The following is a 19967-nucleotide window of genomic DNA, read 5'->3' as shown; positions in this document are numbered from 1 at the left end:
ACCTTTGTTTAAGATCCTGATGCTTTTTGGCGCCAAGAAACTCTTTATTTTGAACCAATCCTTGCCTGCTGCTGCACATAGAGATGCTGTAGGCCTTTCAAAAACAGAATTCCCTTTTTCCACTTAATCTCAAACAAACTGCACTCGGGTTATTCTGATTAGGTTAAAAAGAACATATAGCATAAGAAATTAAAATGTAAGAAACGCAGTTATCTGTTTTTGCAAATAAACACTTTGCGCGCGCGCCTGTGTGTGTGTGTGTGTGTGTGTGTGTGTGTGTGTGTGTGTGTGTGTGTGTTTCGCGGGGCTCTGAGATGCTCAAGTCACAGTATTTACCCAAAGAGAGAGAAGGGGGGGGGGTCTGCTGGGGGAAGGTGAAGCCCCCTCCGACACACACACACACACACACACACACACGCTCGCGAGCTCGCTCAGGACTTGTTGCGCTGCAGTGAGAGTCTGAAGCCGCGGAGGAACAGAAGAGACTCGTTTGGAGAGTTGGAGGAGAAACTCAAAGATCTGATCCGCTAAAGATCTCCTCGGCGCTTCGAGTGTGTGTTCGTGCGATCAGGATGTGTGTGAAGTGAGCTTCGGGACAGACCGCATCTGCTCGAGTGGAGCTGGAGCTTCTCTGACGAGCATCATGTCGTAGAAGTTGCTCCTCGAGCTCTTCTGGCTCAGTCCAGCTCTCGTCCAGGATGGCTCACTTCACTTTCGTGGCATGTTCTGATCGTCGGTGAAGAAGAGTCGAGTTCGCTGGAGATTCTGCAGAAGACTGAGAGGATGGTGGTGGTGGTGGTTAGTTGGGGCGCTTTTCTCCAAACCTGCTTGATATTGATGGTGAGAGCAAACCAGCACAACCCCAGAGAGACCAGCTGCGACCTTCACGCCAAAGTAAGGCACTGTCTTTATTACAAACTCACAAATCACTTCCTTATCGTAGATGTTACCAAATAAATCAGCAGCTCCAGATATGAATGTTTATGTACATAAAAGATACAGTTATCTTTCAGCTTATCTCATTTTAAGCACTGAATCACACAGAACCAAAAAAATGACTCTTATGTCAGTGATGGAATTTTTTTCAAACTTTACACAAATCCAAAACTACACACACAAAATGCTAAATGTCTATTTTAAAATAAAGCACTGCATTCAAAACATCTCAAAAGCAAGTATTTGCAAACATCTTTGCCATAATATTAATTCCTGTTAGATGTGTGTGTGTGTGTGTGTGTGTGTGTGTGTGTGTGTGTGTGTGTGTGTGTTACAGAGGGAACTGTGTTTTGCAAACAAGTGTGTTTTAATGAAACCCGAGTCTAAAGCTGAGAACTAGTGTATGGTTTTGAAGATTGGAGTGTTTCTGTTGTTTGAGAGTCAGCTTCAGAAAGTCTTGTGTGGAAGATGTGTGAGGAGATAAAGAAAGTTCTTTGATATGGAGAATGCATGTGTGATTATGAAATATAAACACGTTTGACGTGTAAACGGCTCTTTGCGTAAAATATTTGTCATTTGCACTACATGGGTTTAAATCACAGGGTTTCAATGGTAGATAAGAGCTCTAAACTTCTATTTTCACAGACACTGATAGTTTTATAGGCTCACTTTGTTGAACATAAAACACAATGCTTCTGCGTGAGCGGACAGTGTTATATTTAGTGTCTGTAAACCATGTTTCTGTCTCATTATTTCATATGCAAGCTTGTTTCTGGAGCGTCAGAGTAGTCGTTCTGGACGTGTATTGCCCTCGAAGCTCACGCCAGGCACTAATTAGATATTAACCGTCTATTAAAGACATTAGCAGCTTGTGAATAAACATCAGCTCTTCAGCAGCGACTGCATGAAGCCAGCGTTCAGAAACAAACAGCCTGCCTTTGGTTTGAGAGTCTCAGAACGTGGTCATGAAACTTCACGAGCTTCGAGAGTCTGTTAAATGTTTACAAGTGTTTCACAGCTGCACATCTTCATCTCATTAATCTGATCTGAGAGAAAGAAAAAACACCCATGTTGTGACAGAGTGACATTTACGAGCCAATATTTGGACGTTTTGAATGAAGCTATTTCCTTCTTAAATCTTTCTCAAAGACTGGAGTAATGATGCTAAGAATTAAATTGATCAAAAAGGTTTCTGTGAAAACGTTTAAAATCTTACAAATGATTTCTGTTTCAAATAAATGCTGTTGTTTTGAAACCTATCTCCTATTTGCTATTAGTTTCAAGCATTTTGGTAAAGGTTTTTCTGACTCACAGATCAGAGTACTGAGCCTGCTTTAGTAAAGTTTGTCTGGTGACTCAGGTAATCTATACACTCTCCATTACTCAAGCACAGCTCAGTATTTGTTCCTGTTCTCTCATCTTTCAGAGACGGCTGTCTCAGGTGCTGCTTTATCTTGGTTCTCTTCCTTCCTTGCCGATAGATAATACTCCACTGCTCTGCCCAATCATAAACCCCACTGCTCTACTTAGACCGGGTGTTCCCCAGGGCTCTGTTCTCGGCCTATTACTGTTTATTATTTACATAATGCCTTTTGGACGTATTGTTTTTCATCATGGATTTCATTATCACTCTTACGTTTGCCGTCCAGACTGATTCCTCCAAACCACATCACTGTCTGTGTGTTAATGAGTTAAAGACATTAGACAGAGTTAATTCTAAGATAGAGTTGGAGGGACAGTAATAAAACATGTTTCCAGTTTTAACCTTGAAGCTGCAATCATTTTTTCCATCAGCCACTGTTAGACACTTAGGTAGCACTCTTCATCCTTCACTGACCCTGAATGTTTACATTAATAAACTTTCCAGCGTTAAATTTCTCCAGCTTCCCCATATAGCACAACTTCATTCTTATGTCGGCCCAAAAAATCACGAGTGCATGCTTTTATTACATCGTTCATCATCTGATTTAATGTTCTTTTTGCTGGCTTACCGGCACGCTTTATTAACCCACACTAAGCGATCAACTCGTATCACCCCGATGTCTTGTTTAACCTCCACTGGCTTCTTGTGTCATCTCTCATTATATATAAAATGCTTACCTTTAAATCTCTCAATGATTTAACCAATACCAATTACAACCAATACTGCCAGTCTTAACTACCAGTTTTTTGGCACTTTTGGCACACTCCTGTACTACCACTTGTAATGCTTTCTTTAAGTATTTTTTGCATTTGCTGCTCTTTATGTTTGTATGTTTCTTTGTTAATGCTAATGAGTTGTTTTTATGTGGTTATGTGTTACTATGTTGCTTCAATGCGTCTTTGCTGTATCATTTGGTTGTTTCTGGACCGGGTAAATGTCTACTGTCCAACTTTACGGATGCTCTGAGCCGTCTGTCTGGGATTACTGCTGATTTTGAATGCTAGCCTGCTTCATTGCTGTCTTTAATGTTTCAGCATCAGCTGATCTGACGAAGCCTTGTCCTTCTTTCTGTCTCTAGCAAAGCGAGCTCAACTCTTTCCTGTGGACTATAAAGCGAGACCCGCCCTCGTACTTCTACGGCACCATTCACGTCCCGTACACGCGCGTCTGGGACTTCATCCCCGAGAACTCCAAGCAGGCCTTCCAGGAGAGCAGCATCGTGTACTTCGAGCTGGACCTGACCGACCCGTACACCATCTCGGCTCTGAGCAGCTGCCAGCTCCTGCCGCAGGGAGAGAAGCTGCAGGACCTGCTGCCCAAAGACATCTACCGCCGGCTCAAGACGCACCTGGACTACGTCAAGCTCATGCTGCCCTCCTGGATGACCCCTGACCAGCGGGGCAAGGGCCTGTATGCAGACTACCTGTTCAACGCCATCGCCGGGAACTGGGAGCGCAAGCGGCCCGTCTGGGTGATGCTGATGGTCAACTCTCTGACCGAGGCCGACATCAAGACACGCGGCGTTCCCGTGCTGGACCTGTATCTGGCTCAGGAGGCCCAGAGGATGAGGAAGAGGACCGGAGCCGTGGAGAAGGTGGAGGAGCAGTGCCATCCTCTGAACGGACTCAACTTCTCTCAGGTGAGCGAGGGATTCGTCTCCATCCGTCACAAACCTTTGGATCAGTTCAGAGTTTTAATCAAGTCTCTCTGGTTTGTTAAGGTTGGATCGAACTGCTTAGACACATTTATAAAACCTCGCCTCTTTAATTTAAAACTGTACACACAAAATACTAAATGCCTCTCGTCTCTTGCAAAATGAAGCAGAATATCACAAACACATCTCGAAACAAACATTTGCCATAATATTAATTCCTGTTAGATGTGCGTTTTTATGAATTTGAAAACAAATTGTCAAAGGCTGAGAATGAGTGTATGTTTTTGTAGATTTGGTGTGTTTCTGCTGTTTGAGAGTCGGCTTCAGAAACTGTGAAAAGAGTTATTGAGTTACTGAAAAAAACTATTACAATTACGGTACAAAAAAGGTTACTCTTGTTGCATTTAAGAAATGAGTAATATTAAATAAATACATGCTCTACATGGTAGGGATATTTGTATGCAATTATTCATAATTTATTGTTATTATAATTGTAAGTGCATGTAACGTAACAAGGGCACCTTAAAATAAAGTGTTTTAAATACTATTACAATGTAAAACAGCCGTTTTCTCTGTGAATGTCTGCTCAACTGTAATTTATTTCTGTGAGACGCAGCTGAATTTTCATTTTTTATTTACACTTTTTTCACTCTCATGTTTGAGGCGGCTGACACATGATACATGCATGCATTTAAAAAACATCCATCAAGTGCCTTTCACACAGAAACACACTTAAAAAGCAGTGCGTGTAAATGTAAAAACATGACCTGAGCAGAGTGAAAACAGTATTTGGGCATGTCTCATGCATTCCAGCAGTGATTAAGATTGTTGTTTATCAGGAAACTAGTGTTTGGGATTTTAATGACGGATGCTGAAACCTAGAGGATGACATCATGCTGAAATAGCCGAATAACGACAGCAAATAAGACGAAAAAAGTACAATAGCTATCAAGGGTCTGTAAGATTTGTGAAGGCCTCCTGCATTTAGTGCATTATCTGCTCTTCTGTCATCAGAGGATCTCCAGGCTCCAGAGGCCTGATTCTGCCTCAAACGCTCTGCTCTCAGTGTCTCGTGTTATTAAAAGTGATTTGAGCGTAATGGTTCTCGTCTGAATCTGACTCCAAACCCCCTTGTTGAAGTCAGACTGGTGTCGCTCTGTTGAGTCCTGCAATTATTAGCGGAGACGTAATCGTGTCGCAGCGGCTGGAGTTTGAGCTAATGCCGTACGGAACTAACGGGATTACACACGGAGCCAGACAGCAGCGCTCCCATCGTCTGCAAGAACTGGATTATTAGAAGAGTTACTGTCATCACATTTACTTCTATAGCACTTTATACGACACAGACAGATTCAAAGCTGCTGTAATAAATGGGAAAAGCCAAATTTATCAATGTATTTTTCCACCATCAGTAGTACAGCAGCTCTACAAGAAGACAGTAGGGTCATCATTCAGTTCAGTGTTGATTCAGTTCAGTTCAATAAAAAGTTATTTCATTGTGAAATGAATTTAATTTAGTTTAAGCAGCATAATATTATGTATCATTTATCTCTCTAGTGATTCGTACAAAACCGATTGTTATGACACAATCAACAATTGTTCATCAATTATGAGACAGATTCTGCTGTGAAGACGTTTTGTGTTTTTGTCATACCTCTGGAGTTATATCTGGAGAATTGATTGCTCTATATTTGCTTGCAAAACACTGTATAGTCTTTGGCAAAAAAAAGAAAACAACAGCTTTTAATAAAATATGTATTTGTTTTTACTATGTAAGAAAGCATTGTACTTTTTTTGTTTGTATTCCATTCAAATGTAATCAGTTATTAGTTTTTATAGCAATTTACACAATTTTTTTATAACTTATATAACAATTTTTTTTCCAAACTTAACAAATCCAAAAAGTGCAAGCAAAATGCCTCCAATCTTTTGCAAAACGAAGCCCTGCCTTCAAGATATCACAAACACATCTCAATTTGCCGTAATATTGATTCCTGTTAGATGTGTGTTGTGTTCTGCAAAAAGTCTTTTATGAAACTGAAACTGGCTGAGAATTAGCTTCTGCTGTTTGAGAGTCAGCTTTCAGAAACAGTTTGAGAAGAGAAGACCCAAATGAAAAACTGTACAGCAGTTACTCTCCACATAATGTCTTTGTATGACTTTGTGTGTCAAGTCTGATTGTGTTATTACAAAGGAAACACACATTCTCCTGACCACCGCTGTGTGTTATGATGGTTATATCATGTGAGTTACGGCTTCGGTCTTCCATAAGAAGCTCTTCACACTGAATGAACAGGAGAATACACATGAATGGAGCTTGAAGATCATCCTGTTTCTCTGTCTTTGCTAAGCTCTTCAATCCCTGAATGAAATCCCTGCGTCTTTAGACGTTCTGCTGAAATCCCATCAGCGCTGTGACGAGCCTGGGCTTTCATGAGCAGACCTCACGGCTCTGATTGGCTTATACACAAGTCTCTGATAGAAGCTCAGTGCTAAAAGTCTATAAAAGACGGCAATCTGCAGGAATATAGATGATAAGCTTTGGACTTTGTTATTGGATATGCATTAATCTAAGAGCAGACATGTACATTTAGTCATTTAGCAGACGCTTTTATCTAAAGCGACTTACAATTGGGGATAAAGTGACTCATCATAAGGATGTAGACAAACACGAGGAAGTGCTCACAATACCAGATTCAGACCATGTTTAAATAAGTACAACCTGGACAAGGAAGGAATAAAAAGGGTTTTGTTAAGTTATTTATGAAGAGGTCAAATAGCACTGAAAGAGATGGGTTTTCAGCTGATGTATAAAGAATGACAGGGATCCAGCGTTCCAGACAGGGATGTGAAGATCACTCCACCAGACAGGAACAGTAAACCAGAATGTTCTGGAGAGCGATTTAGAGTCTCTGTGATCGTACCATGAGGTGCAAATCAGTCGCAGATCTCAGACTTCTGGAGGGGATGTAGATTTGTAATAGTGAGTGGAAGTACCATTTGCGAGTTTGTGCTTGCTGGAAGTCCAGCCAGAAGAGCACTGCAGTAGTCCAGCCTTGAAATGACAAGGGCCTGAACAAGAAGTTGTGCGGCATGCTCTGTAAGAAAGAGTCTGATCTTTCTGATGTTGTTTAATGCAAACCTGCAAGATCAATCTTTGCATTGTGTTCTTTGAAGGTTAGTTGGTCATCAAAGATTACACCAAGATTTCTGACTGAAGTGGATGGGGTAAATGTAAACCAACCTAGCTGGATGGTGAAATCAGGCTGTAGAGTTGGAGTAATGGATCAGTCTTAGCCAGGTTGAGCTGTAGGGGATGTTCTCTCATCCATGACGAGATGTCCACCATGCAACCTGAGATCCGTGCAGCTACCGTTGAATAATTTGTTTGAGTTGTGTGCCATCAGCGTAGCAGTGGTAGGAGAAACCATGCACCTGAATGATGGGACCTAGTAATGTAATGTACAAGTGGAGAAAAGGAGGGGTCCAAGAACCGATCCCTGAGGAACCCCAGTGACCAGTCGATGAGCCGTGGATACCTCTCCTCCTCAGACCACCCTGAAAGACCTACCTTTGAGATAGAACCAGTGAAGTGGGGTACCTGTGATGCCCAGAGATCAGAGGAAGGACAGGAGGATCTGATGACTGACTGTGCCAAAAGCATCAGATAAATTGAGCAGAATTAGAAGTGATGTTTGGGAATCAGCTTTAGCAATCCACAAGGCTTCAGTGACTAAAAGTAGAGCAGTCTCTATTTAGTGGCCACTCCTGAAACCTGACTGGATAGCATCCAGTTTGCTGTTCTGTGAAAGAAACAATACCTGGTTGAAAACAATTCATTCAATTGAATGTGGTTGGTTGGAGGCTGTGTGTGTGTGGAGCTGAGATTGTTGATTGTTCTGGTTTCATCTGTGAAGAAAGTGGCGAAGTCATCAGCTGATATTGAAGTGGTGGTGAGGAGGTAAAGGGGGACAGAGGAGAGAATTAAATTGTTCTGAAGAGATTACACCTGTCTGGAGCACTGCTGATTTCTTGTAGAAATACGATGATTTGGCAGTGTGGACTTCAGCAGAGAAAGATGAAAGCAAAGAATGATACCTGCTGAGGACTGATGGATCTTTTGATTTGAGCTTTTTTCTCTTTTGGTCTGATGCTTACAAAGAACATCAGATAACCAGGGGTTAGAAGAGGCGTGCTTGTCTGGAGGAGAGAGGACAAATGTTGTCTAGACAAGAGGTTAAAGTATAGTCTAAAGTGTTAGTAGCTGCATTCACATCCAGAGATGAGAAATGGGTAGATGAGGGAAGAGAAGAGGATGCTACAGAGGAAATGTGTGAGAGATGGAGCATAGATTTCTCCTAAAAGTAACAAACAGTATTGAAATATAGATCAAATGTGATGAAGAAATGGTTGGTCATATGCAGAGGTTGAACTGAATTGTTATATGCACTACAGTTGATTGCCTGATTTGTGTGTGCTTGTAGTGGTAAGGTCAAATGAAGCAAGAAGTGAATGGAAATCAGTAGCATAAGGCTTTTTTGAAGTAGCCAAAAAATAGTGGAGTGGAGTTCCATCCTCCTTTAAAGAGGACAGTAGCCCATCCAACTCCTCCAAGAACGGGCCTAAAATGTGCCCAGTGGGGCGGTAAATTACCACAACCTGGGTTTTTATAGGATCCCGTGAAATTCGAATAAGTCATAATTGCATAGGAGAAAGTGAGTAGAGTATTTCCAATTGTTTGAAATGAGCAGACCAGTACCCCCAACTCGAGCTGTTTGACGTGGGGTTTGGGAGAAGGAGAAAGGATTAGCCAGAGCAGCTGAGGTTTCTGAGTCTTCTGGACGAATCCAGGTCTCAGTCAAGCCCAAAATGTTGAGTTCAGATTGTAAGGAAAAAGCAGATGAAATCAGGTTTGTTGACAGCTGACTGGTAGTTCTAAAGACCCACAGAGGAAGAAAGAGGTACAGTAGAAGATGAAGAGAGTGTGTGCAGGTTAGCAAGATTGAGTGGTTGAGCGACCGCCGAAATGGTTTGGAAACCCATGATAGAGGACAGAAGAGGAGAACGCCTGATGGGAGGATGATAGTGACACTTAAGTGTATTGCTCGGTTAAAAACGCACAGGAGAAAGTAGCAGGTCTTTACTTGAGGAGGCTGAACGCTTCTGTTGATGCTCTGAAGACAGCTATGGCTGCCTTAACTAATAGTGTTTATCAAAGACTGGTTTAAGTTGAGGAAATTATGATGGAAATATAGTACTGCTGTACACTAAAATGTACTTATTAGCAATAATAATGAGGATATTATTTTTAAGGAGGATCATACAATCAGCAAATGTTTTCATCCACGTATTAATCCATTTTATTTCATTTTATTTGACATTTATTTGAAAATCGTTATATCGCTGTTTTAAAGATTCAACTGCGAAAAAATGTATCAATTCATTTTACTAGAGATGCTTTTTGATCATAAATTTGCATTAAATCATTAAAAAACTTAAATCCTCCCCCAAAAATGGATAACACATAATTTAAAGAAAAACTAAATGTATTTCACAAAACCCTGAATTAAAAAATAGCTACCCTGTGGAGTTTAGTCCTGTCCAAACATATAGAAAGCATTTCCTTTCCCACTGATTGTATTATATAGGAAAAAAAAAAAAAAAAAAAAAAAAAATATAAATATATATATATATATATATATATATATATCATCCCTAATCAAAATCAATGATTGAAACTCAGTGTTCTGTAAAAGACAGGTAAAGGACAGTTCAGTTCAGTTCAGATGAGTTCAGACAGATGATTTAACTTTGTAGTCCTCTCTGGATCTCTGGACCGTCCCGCTCGGACAAAATCAAGAACTATAAGAAGAGGCCAAATCTGTTAATAACTTCTGGCGCCTTTAATGCGCCTCAACCTCGAATTCCAATGCTGTTTTTAATGCTTACCACTTTGTGGCGTTAAACATAACTTTAAAGCTTTGAGAAAATAACCTCGCTGCCAAATCACACTGGATTTCAAAAACACGAGCAGTAATGATAAATGGTGTTTGTACAGATGGGGGCCCTTAAATGGCACTTTTAAACGAACCGCCTCGCAGCGCTGCGATCTCAGATGAGTCTCAGAAGCGGCTCACAGACTGCTGGAAACTACTTCTGATCACCGCAGAGAGAGAAGCCAGAGTCAAGTATCTGGTGTACACTTAACAGTGTGATTGCTTTAGAAAATCACGATGCTCTGAAGTGAATGGGTGCCACCACAACAATCCACAGCAATCAGTTAACATCCGGAGAAGACAAAAGATGAGACTAATCCAGCATCAAGACGTGTTTAACTAAAATACATAATAACTCTTCCTCCAGTGAATAACATTCTGTTCTGAATCAGGAGAGAAATCTGCACAGAATCAGTTTAAAAGCCAGAAGATTGTGTTCACTGATGGACCGGAGGGCTGTGGATTATTGTGATGTTTTTATCAGACTCTCATGCTGACGGCACCCATTCACATCCAGCCATGCAGTGACACACTTCTACAAATCTTTTTCAACATATTTCATGAATTATTCCATTATTGTTGTAAAATTGATCAATTGTGCAACAAGCCATTTGGATCATTTCAGTTCTAGTTGAGTTCTCATCTGATAATAATATTAGTTGTCTTGTGAATGGTGACGTCTGTCTCCTTCTTTCCGTGTGTTTCATATTCTTGTATTTCGCTGGCCGGGGTGAGTTTAATCCTGAAGTTTCCACAGTAAAAACATCTGTGTGTTTCTCGTTCGCGTGCCGGGTTTATTTTCAGATGAAGGTGTTTTACTGTCGTTATAAGAGTCATTATACGAGACTTACTCCGGTGTGAAGTAGCAGGATTTTCCTAATGAGAATCAGAGGACTGTATTTCTTCAGCAGCAGGTGTTTCTCATTTGTTTCCACTCAGCTAATGTCACACGCTCATGTTTTGTGCCGGCGCTGGATCAGATGAAGAGAGATCTGCTGGAGTGCTGGGTTTTCTCGCTGCTTTTGACTAAACGCACGCAAAAAACTCCTTTTTTAATTTTGTTAATTTTGTTAATTTTGCTGATTTCCCGTACATGCAATTTCTTCTTCTTTTTTGTGGTTCATTTATGTTTATATGTGTATTTTATTCACATCTTCATTTAAATATCTGTGTGTTGTGACACTAAAACGTGTGACGTTTCTGACTTCTGATGCCAGGTACAGATGTTTTAGACATATTTATAGTTTATAATATATTTACACTGTGTGTGTGTGTGTGTGTGTGTGTGTGTGTGTGTGTGTGTGTGTGTGTGTGTGTGTAGGTCTTCATATCCCAGTGTTGACTAAATCTGAATACACACAGACCCCGCAAGCAACAAAAAACCTATGTGTGTGTGTGTGTGTGTGTGTGTGTGTGTGTGTGAAAGTGTATCTTTACTCCAGCTGAAGCTCTTTAATGGCCATCATTCTCTGCTATTGTTCTGTCTTGTGGTCTTTGACAATCACTCATGGATGTGTTTGTGCGTCGCTCTCCATTAGCATGTGTGTGTGAGTAATTACAGCCGCTATTGTTCCTCTAACGCTCTAATACATGAGTATCAGAGAGGTGTTAACTGAATCAAACGCTGTGTTAATCTGTAGTTAGTGTGTGACAAGCTCTGATAGACTCGAGCGTGATCGTTTATATGAGGCTTTACAGATGAAGCTTTCAAGTTCAGTTTTCTTTTTTTTTTTATTCTGAAACAGACATCTTTACTAATGCAAAGCTCTGTTTATGGACTTTTTTAAAGATTTTCCCCAGATTACAGTTTTGTTTTAAATGCTGCTCACACTGAAAGCTGAAACACACCCAATCTACAAAACCATACACTGATTCTCGGCCTCTGATTCACTTTTACTTTTCATAAAGCACTTTTTGCAAAACACAGCACACAGTCCTCTCTGTAACACACACATCTAACAGGAATTTTATTGCGAAAGTGTCTGATTTTGAGACGTTTTTCGAATGCAGTGCTTCAAGAGATGTGAGGCCTTTTGCATCTTGTGTGTAAAGTGTTGTAGATGTGTGTAAGCACTCTGAGTGTTCTTGTGCTGTTTCTCGGTGGCAGCTTGTGGTTTAGTCTCAGAGCAGAAGCTGCTGCTGACCGCTGACTGAGGCACTTTAACACCAGCCCCACACACACACACACACACACACACACTCTCTCACACTCGTGTGTGTCCTGTGATTATACATTAGAAGCGCTGATGTAATCCCCTCCTGCAGCAGATGAAAGACGCTGCTGTCAAACTCTCTTTCACGCCGGCGGTCACTCACTCTTTGAAGTCTCTGACCGCTCCAGAGAGAACCTCACCAGCGCTGTATTGTTGTTCTCAGAGGCTCTCGTGTGTGAAAGCGTTCGCTCACGGCCTGCGCCCCTGCATTGTTTACTTTTTGTCCCGGCTGAGAGAGAATTCCACACGTTTTCAGGGTCATTTACACCCAAAGAGTGTTTGTCTTCGGGGACGGAGCTCTTTGTGTGTGTGTGAGAGTGTGTGTGCTCACTGACCTCATAAAAACTACACACACTCTCTCACAGTCAACTTGCTTTCTCTGAGTTTGTTTCTTCACCAGATCTGGAGAAATGTGTCTCTGCATTAGTGACTCAGCAATGGATGTGAATGGGTGCCGTCAAGATGAGAGTCCAAACACTGATAAAACATCACAATAATCCACAGCACTCCAGTCCATCAGTTAACATCTGGAGAAGACAAAAGCTGTGCTTTTAAGAAACAAACCTTCTGCATTACAAGCGATACACGTTGCATAACCAAATTACTTTGTCAGGTAACTAGTAAAGGAACATGTTGCTTGCACATTTACAAGCTTGAATGTCTCTCTTTATAACAAGTAACACTTTGTTCTCCATGTAATAACTGATGGCTCTCCTTAAAAAAGCAAAAGTTGAGAATACCTAAAAGTTCAAGGCAGCCAGCTTCAGCAGAAATGCTTCTTTAGCCGGAGGGTTGTTCATCTCACTTCTGCTCTGCAAAAATATAACTTATGGCTTTTCTTGTTATTAAAAATAAATAAACAAGCCCATCTCAGGTGGCAAAAAGTAATGCAAAAAATTACTTTCATAAAAAAAAAAATTATAAAAGTAGTGCAATTCATTTTCTGGGGATGTGCAATATTGTACTGCATTCATATTTTTAACTTTAAACCATTGCTTCCAACTAAAATACAAATCCATAATCCAGAATAATGTTTAATTCAGGATCCGATGGAATGCTAGATTTCAGACTCATCTTAATCTTGAACAGGATTAACACATTTTTTAACATATTGAACATATAAATAAATAAATAATGCCACTTTAGAATTAGACATGCAAGTTTCTACTGTATAGCAGCTCAGCAGCGTTCTTGTTTTTACTGACCCTGACCAGAAATGAACTACTGAAGATTTCTACATCACAGAGCCATGTAATCAACACAGAATAATAATACTTTGAAGGTGCTTGGAGAGAACGTTCACTTTGTCGAGCTCAAGCTTTGTCGAACCAATCATTGATAGAATTAATTATGCTGATCCCCTGGAGTCACAGAGAAGTGAGGGCAGCATCCACAACTTTAGTAAAAGTGTGGGGTGAGAGTGCTAGGCCGAAGGGAAGGAACCTCCTGTAAGTGGGATAAATGGAGACATGGAAGTATTTGAGTCGTTTAGATCGATCAATCCTCGGACTTGCAAGCATCTTGAACTTCAGTAGCATGACGGAGCCGTTCCACTGACTCAGATCTAGGAGGAAGCATCTTGATGGCCTTCAAAGAGTCAAGAGACCTCTGCGCCCTGAAACACCGGCAGGGTTAACAGACCGATCTCCTGAGGGCGTTGGGCGAGGCGGGCACCATGTAATGTGCGCTTGCATTGCTCTACCCCAGTAGGAGCCACCCTCAGAAGTCCATGACTTTTTCGCAGAGGACTTCTTGGCCTTGAGAACCTCACAGAGATCTGACCTTGGCCTTGAAGTCCCAGGCTTACTGCGACGCTCTGTCTCTGTGCCTCGTGGTACAAGCCTGTAACACAGCCATAATGTAGCTTTAAGAGACCATACCACACCAGAGAGAGATAGCTGGCAAGCATCGGCTCAACCCGGGGCATCGCTCTGTATCCGTGCTCAATCAACCCTGCAACACTGCCATAATAGTCAGAGGAATAAAGAGGTGTGCAGCGTAATCTTGATACCTCTGGGGCATTCATCCAGCTTGCTTCTCTGTGGCTCGATCTACTTCTCGGTGGGCTTGTCCATGTTTAATTTGGCTACCGCATCAGTGGCCACCTCCAAAAGCTCCTTGTATGGAGGCGAACCCTTATTGACACTTTCTACGTCATCCAAACAAGTCTGATAAACAAAGAACTGGTACACGCACAAAGACCGAAAGCTGATGCTGGTGTCACTGCACATGCTTTAAGCTTCCTGGTCTCTGGCGTCTCGCTCATCCATTGGACTGATTACACATGTGAACCAATTCTTCCACTCTTCTCTTTTCCCAGCGTTTCCCAGAATGCCCAGGATGCTTTCCCTCCCTCACAATCACACGGATGCGGATGCATTCAGAAGTTTCAAATATGTTTAGAATCTGCTTCCATCACGTGTGTGTGTGTGTGTTTGTGGTCTGACGGATGGACTCTGTTTCAGTGTCTACATCAATTTTGAAGCTGGTTGAAAAGCCACAAACAGCCGATGGCTCGTGGCCACATGCAGATCCATTTCTTTGGGGTTGAGAGGTTATCCGCACATATTTTCCACTACAGGGACTATTTTACAGCAAAGGTTTTCAGTGCGAGACGCTCGAGCCAAGCAGACGCGTGGAGCTTCACATGATGTTGTGGTTTGATTCTCTTTGGACAACTCTGTACCTGTTTAACCTCTAAAAGGTGTATGTTAGTATCAGAATGTACCTCTATGAACCCTTTAGGAGGTAAGTTATACAGAAAGTTGTTCTTTAAGGGTTTTACAATTGCATTTTTTAGAGTGTTGTGGCATTTTAATCACGCTCTTGCACACACAAGCATTTATCACATGTGCTCAGATTCTCTGAGAGACCTTTATGTTTGAGATCTGTCATCAAGACGTCTGGAGAATGAGGTGGCCTGTTCTTGTGAGCTGATTGGCTGAGCCTGTGTGTGTGGGCCGGATGAAGCTGTCAATCAAATCTCATTCGCTTTACTTAAGCGCGTGACACTGATTCTGTCCGACAGTGTAAATATTCGTCTGCGATAGAGCAGTAAGGTAAACACGGGGCTGCGGAGAAAAGGCAGAACACAGACTAAATGACCTGCGTTTCTCTGGACTGATCAAAGCACTTATACACCGCTTCTACGCCGACCTGCATTTGTCTGTTTGTCGCAATTAGTTCCAGACAAGAACCACCTACTTAGAATAACATTAGACACAAAATCGCATTAGAGGCCTACTTCTGCATTTCCATAAACACAGACATTTCCATAAATACATATATCAGTGCATTAGTGGCTCTGTTTTTAAGAATGAGTCACTCATTCAGAATATTTTCTGATTTACTGGGGACTTTTTCACTAGAAGAATTATAGTTAAAACATCTCAATGCTGTATTAGTTACATCTTTGGTCTTCTCCAGATGTTAACTGATGGACTGGAGTGCCGTGTAGTTATCAGCACTCATTCAGAATCTCATTATCTGCCATTTTTTGTGTGTATTCTCGTAGTTTATGATGAACTAGAGCTTGTGCATTTACATAGACGCAGACATTCACTAAATCATTTATTCAGTTCTTTAAAGTAACTCTTTATGAGTGAGTCACTCGAATCATTCAGCACCAGCGCGTCACGCTCAAATTATATTTTGAATATTAGTTTAATCAGTGTTTACACACACAGTCCACCCGTACCGAACCTTCTCTCTGTGATATTTTCAGCAGAAGGACTGATAAACCTCTCGTAACTCTTGAGACGAGCTTGAGCCGTCTGAAGCCTGGAGCCGTGGCTGTCAACTGAGGATCTTTAGCGTGTTGATGTTTAACTCACTAATGCGTGCGGGAATGTTTACGGCGGTGCAAGCTGCTTTTAGTGATGCTGTCGAGCCGGTCTGGAGACGTCACGCTGAGATAAAGACCCTCCACAGAGAACCAAACGAAAGCAGACCGCTGACTGTGAAATCTGCAGGAGATGAAACGGTGTCTGCTGATGTTATGTCAGCTCTAATGTTTTACTTGAAGCTTTTCGTAAAACCCCGCTTTCAACTAAAAACAAAAAATTCATGCATTTTGGCCATTCATTTTTAAGGAAGTTTTTGTAAATTATAGCTTTATAATCTCCGTCTAAGTTTTGAACACATAAACGCACAGTCTTAGGCGTGCACAAAAAACACATCACTAATACTGTCCTGGAATACATAACACACGGGAAATACAGGGAATACAGTTACACTTTATTTGAAGCTGTTCTTGTTGCAGTGTAATTATACTTTGAAGTACAGGTTTATATTAATTAACTACATGTATTTACTTTTAGGGGTAGAATTAGCGTTACTTGCATGTGATTATGCAAGATTAAGAATTATTATAATAATGAATACATGCAGGATGTTGAACAAGGACACCTTGAAATAAAGTGTTACCAGAAAAAAGGTTTCTGTTCTGGAGAACAGGACTTGATTTAATCTTTCATTTTAAAACAATCATATTCTGGTGGAAGTCTGTTCCAGTCACAAGCTCCAACAATAACTCACTAAACTAGTTTACTTGGTTAATTCAGTGACTAGTCCTTCCTCAGAGGTCCATCCACATGATCGCTTGTAGACATCACTGAAATTTGGATGAAACCCTGATGATGAGGTTTGAGAAAGAGCTTTTGTGTGTGTTGAGACTATCTGACACTGAGACCGATCAAAGCCACACACACACACACACACACACGCATACTTTTACACACAGTATCTTTCACACACACAGTCTCACACACACATGTTATGTTTTATGGGGACTCTTCATAGCTATAATGTTTTATTCTGTACAGACTGTATGTGTTATTGTTCTCTTACAGGAAACTACTCACACTTTTACATGTTCTAAAATTTAATCCTGTATGTTTTATAAGTTAGTTTCCTCATAAAGACCTAAAAAATGTCCCACAAGGTCAACATTTACTGGGATTACTATCATTGTGGAGACATTTGGTCCCATAACGTGATAAATACCAGGTGCACACACACACACACACACACACACACACACACACTCACACTCTCTCTCATACACACACACACACACACACACACTCAGACTCTCTCTCTCATACACACACACACACACACACTCAGACTCTCTCTCTCTCATACACACACACACACACACACACACTCAGACTCTCTCTCACACACACACACACACACACACACACACACTCAGACTCTCTCTCTCATACACACACACACACACACACACACACACACACACTCAGACTCTCTCTCTCATACACACACACACACACACACACACTCAGACTCTCTCTCTCTCATACACACACACGGCGGCTCTGTTCTGAATCAGTGAATCAGAGTCTGAGTGAAGTGTGTGTCTGAAGCTCGGCGTTAAGCGTCACGTTACTCGTCTGCTGGAGTAATGCAGGGCATCGTGGGAAAGTTTCCCAGTTTATCACAGTCCATTCACAAATCTGCGGCCGTACTGAGCTGTCGAGCTCTGGCTTTGTTTGCGTTCTTAACTGGTGGGAAACGGAGTGTGGATGAAGTCATGAGAACGAGCTTCAGGCCGTTAACGGCGGCGTCCATTAGCACAGGACTGAGACGACGTCCATCACTCAGACAGACGACTGAAACCAGAACATACAGATATCTGAAGACAGGCATTCAGTCCTTAATAAACCAATTACTAGATTGATGATGATATTGTTTTAAAAATCAGTCTGGATATGAAAGAATAGTATCAGTATCAGTAACGATACACTGACAAAAATATAGAAATCACTTTGAACAATGAATTCTATGGTAAAATATCTTTACAAAACAACAATACACTCTACTGTTATAATTCACTGCAGTACGTTTACATTACAGTAGAAAAGTATTGATAACACTAGCACTTATGAAGATGTCCAGCTACATTTTTCTATATTACTGAAGCAATATTGCCATTTGATGAAAGAACTATAAAGCTTTAGACGACAGCAGCACACGCTCACAACAAACAGAACGATATCATGCATCGGCGCGCACGCTAATATGGTTATAATTATTGCTTTTGGTGCGAACGGGTCTTAAGACTAATATTATTTCAGGCCTGTCACAGATTTTCAGCTTATTTTGGGAACTCAATCGTCGTATTACTTCTGTGAGTGCGTTCGATGCAGAAATCACACACTCTTCAGCGCTGTGGAGTGTTTTCACAGCATCCATCGTAACGTAACGGGCCATTTCCATCACAAAGCTGAATTATTGACTTTCATAGGCCGCAGAGCTTTGATACGGACGCTCTCTGGTTCCCGCGCGTGTGAATGTGGCCAGTGACCCACAGAACGGACACAACGCATTCGTTCAGGCCCGGCTCTTTCATTCAGCGCCTCCTCCTCCTCCGAGCCGTAATTTAAGGGGCTGAAAGGCTCCTTTGCGCCGCTGAAGATGCTTTGGCCGCGGCAGATGGAGGGAGTTTGGGAGGCTAGCGGGGTGGCGATAGGCTAATTTGAGCAGCACAAAGCCGCCGCGCTTTCAAATGCAGAGCAGGAGGCTTTGATGAGCGCGGGATGAAAGCGCGGGGAGCCCAGCGGACCACGGGGGCCCTTTGTCCCAGACAAGAAGGCATCTGCTGGGCTTTGCCCTCCTCTCTGGGACGAGCCCCTCCAACAATGACTGACGGGGCCAGAGAGTGTCACCGGCACTGATGAAAAGAGCTCGAGTGTGTGTGTGTGTGTGTGTGTACACCTGGTATTTATCACGGTACGGGGACCAAACGTGCACAAGTTTAGTAATACCAGTAAATTGTGACCTTGTGGGCTCATTTTAGGTCTCCAGTAGGAAACAAGCTCATAAAATCATACAAAATTATTTTTTTGGAAATTGAAACATAGGGGTTTGTGTTGGTAAAAATACAGTTTGTAGAGTTTAAAAACCACTACACCTACGGAATAAAACATGGAAACACAACGTGTGTGTGTGTGTGTAAACACTGGGGAATTTAATGGTGACAATAGTGAGCTGCAGCAGAAGCAACAAAAAGCAGCAGCTAGAACTAATTGAGAGAAAGCCTTTGATCTGTGAGAGATTCCCTCCTTCAGACACAAACACTGCTTCAGCAGCACTAGCACACATATACTGAGGGGAAAGCTTCCACCGGATACACACGTGTTTCTGTATGTTGATGTGATTTTACTTTACTTCGTAAAGAAGCACAACAATAGAATTCTTGGTATGCACTTTTCTTCGATTTTTCAAAGATTTTCGCTTCGGCAGGAGAGCACAGCGCTCAGATTTTTGGCACAAAAAGCTAAAAACTTTTCAGGATTGGAATAATGCTTTGAAAAAGAAGACCGTTCCTCCCACTGCCAGCAGATTACAATCCTGAGACGGAAAAACAGCTTCCTACATTTAAACAGACGGGAAAGACAATGGAGTCTCCTTGCTGCATGAACTTCCACAGACTTCTACAGAGTTACTTGCTGGACTTTAAGAACACAGACCTCCTCAGCAGGCAGTGAGAATCTAATCAATCTCAACCTTTAGACCAAGTGTAGAAGAACAAGCTGAAGCTCTTCGACAGACCTTCAGAACATTCGAATGAAGCATAAGATTGCAAATCATCATCAATGTGGGGGAAAATGAAATTCAGAAAGAACTCAGTGAGAACTCAGTGAGATTTCAGTAAACACCTTGTGATATTTTGAAGACTTAGTATACTAAGTATAGTTTAAATTAGGGCTGAGTGACAT

The 19967-nt window shown here is 41.6% G+C and overlaps 1 protein-coding gene across 2 annotated transcripts in view; it reads left to right on the top strand.

Moving 5' to 3' along the window:
• The first annotated feature begins 424 nt into the window (after positions 1 to 424).
• trabd2a (TraB domain containing 2A) overlaps positions 425 to 19967 on the top strand; it is a 41792-nt gene continuing 22249 nt past the window's right edge. For both annotated transcript variants that reach the window (XM_043238724.1, XM_043238723.1), the window contains exons 1-2: positions 425 to 894; positions 3438 to 3998. In XM_043238724.1, the coding sequence (XP_043094659.1) occupies positions 784 to 894; positions 3438 to 3998 (672 nt within the window). In that variant the 5' untranslated portion in view covers positions 425 to 783. The remainder of the gene's footprint in view (positions 895 to 3437; positions 3999 to 19967) is intronic.

Source organism: Puntigrus tetrazona, chromosome 5, assembly GCF_018831695.1.
Source record: "Puntigrus tetrazona isolate hp1 chromosome 5, ASM1883169v1, whole genome shotgun sequence".
In the NCBI taxonomy this organism is placed as follows: Eukaryota; Metazoa; Chordata; class Actinopteri; order Cypriniformes; family Cyprinidae; genus Puntigrus; species Puntigrus tetrazona.
Note: the sequence above shows the minus strand (reverse complement) of the source record. Positions and strands in the feature narration are given on the sequence as shown.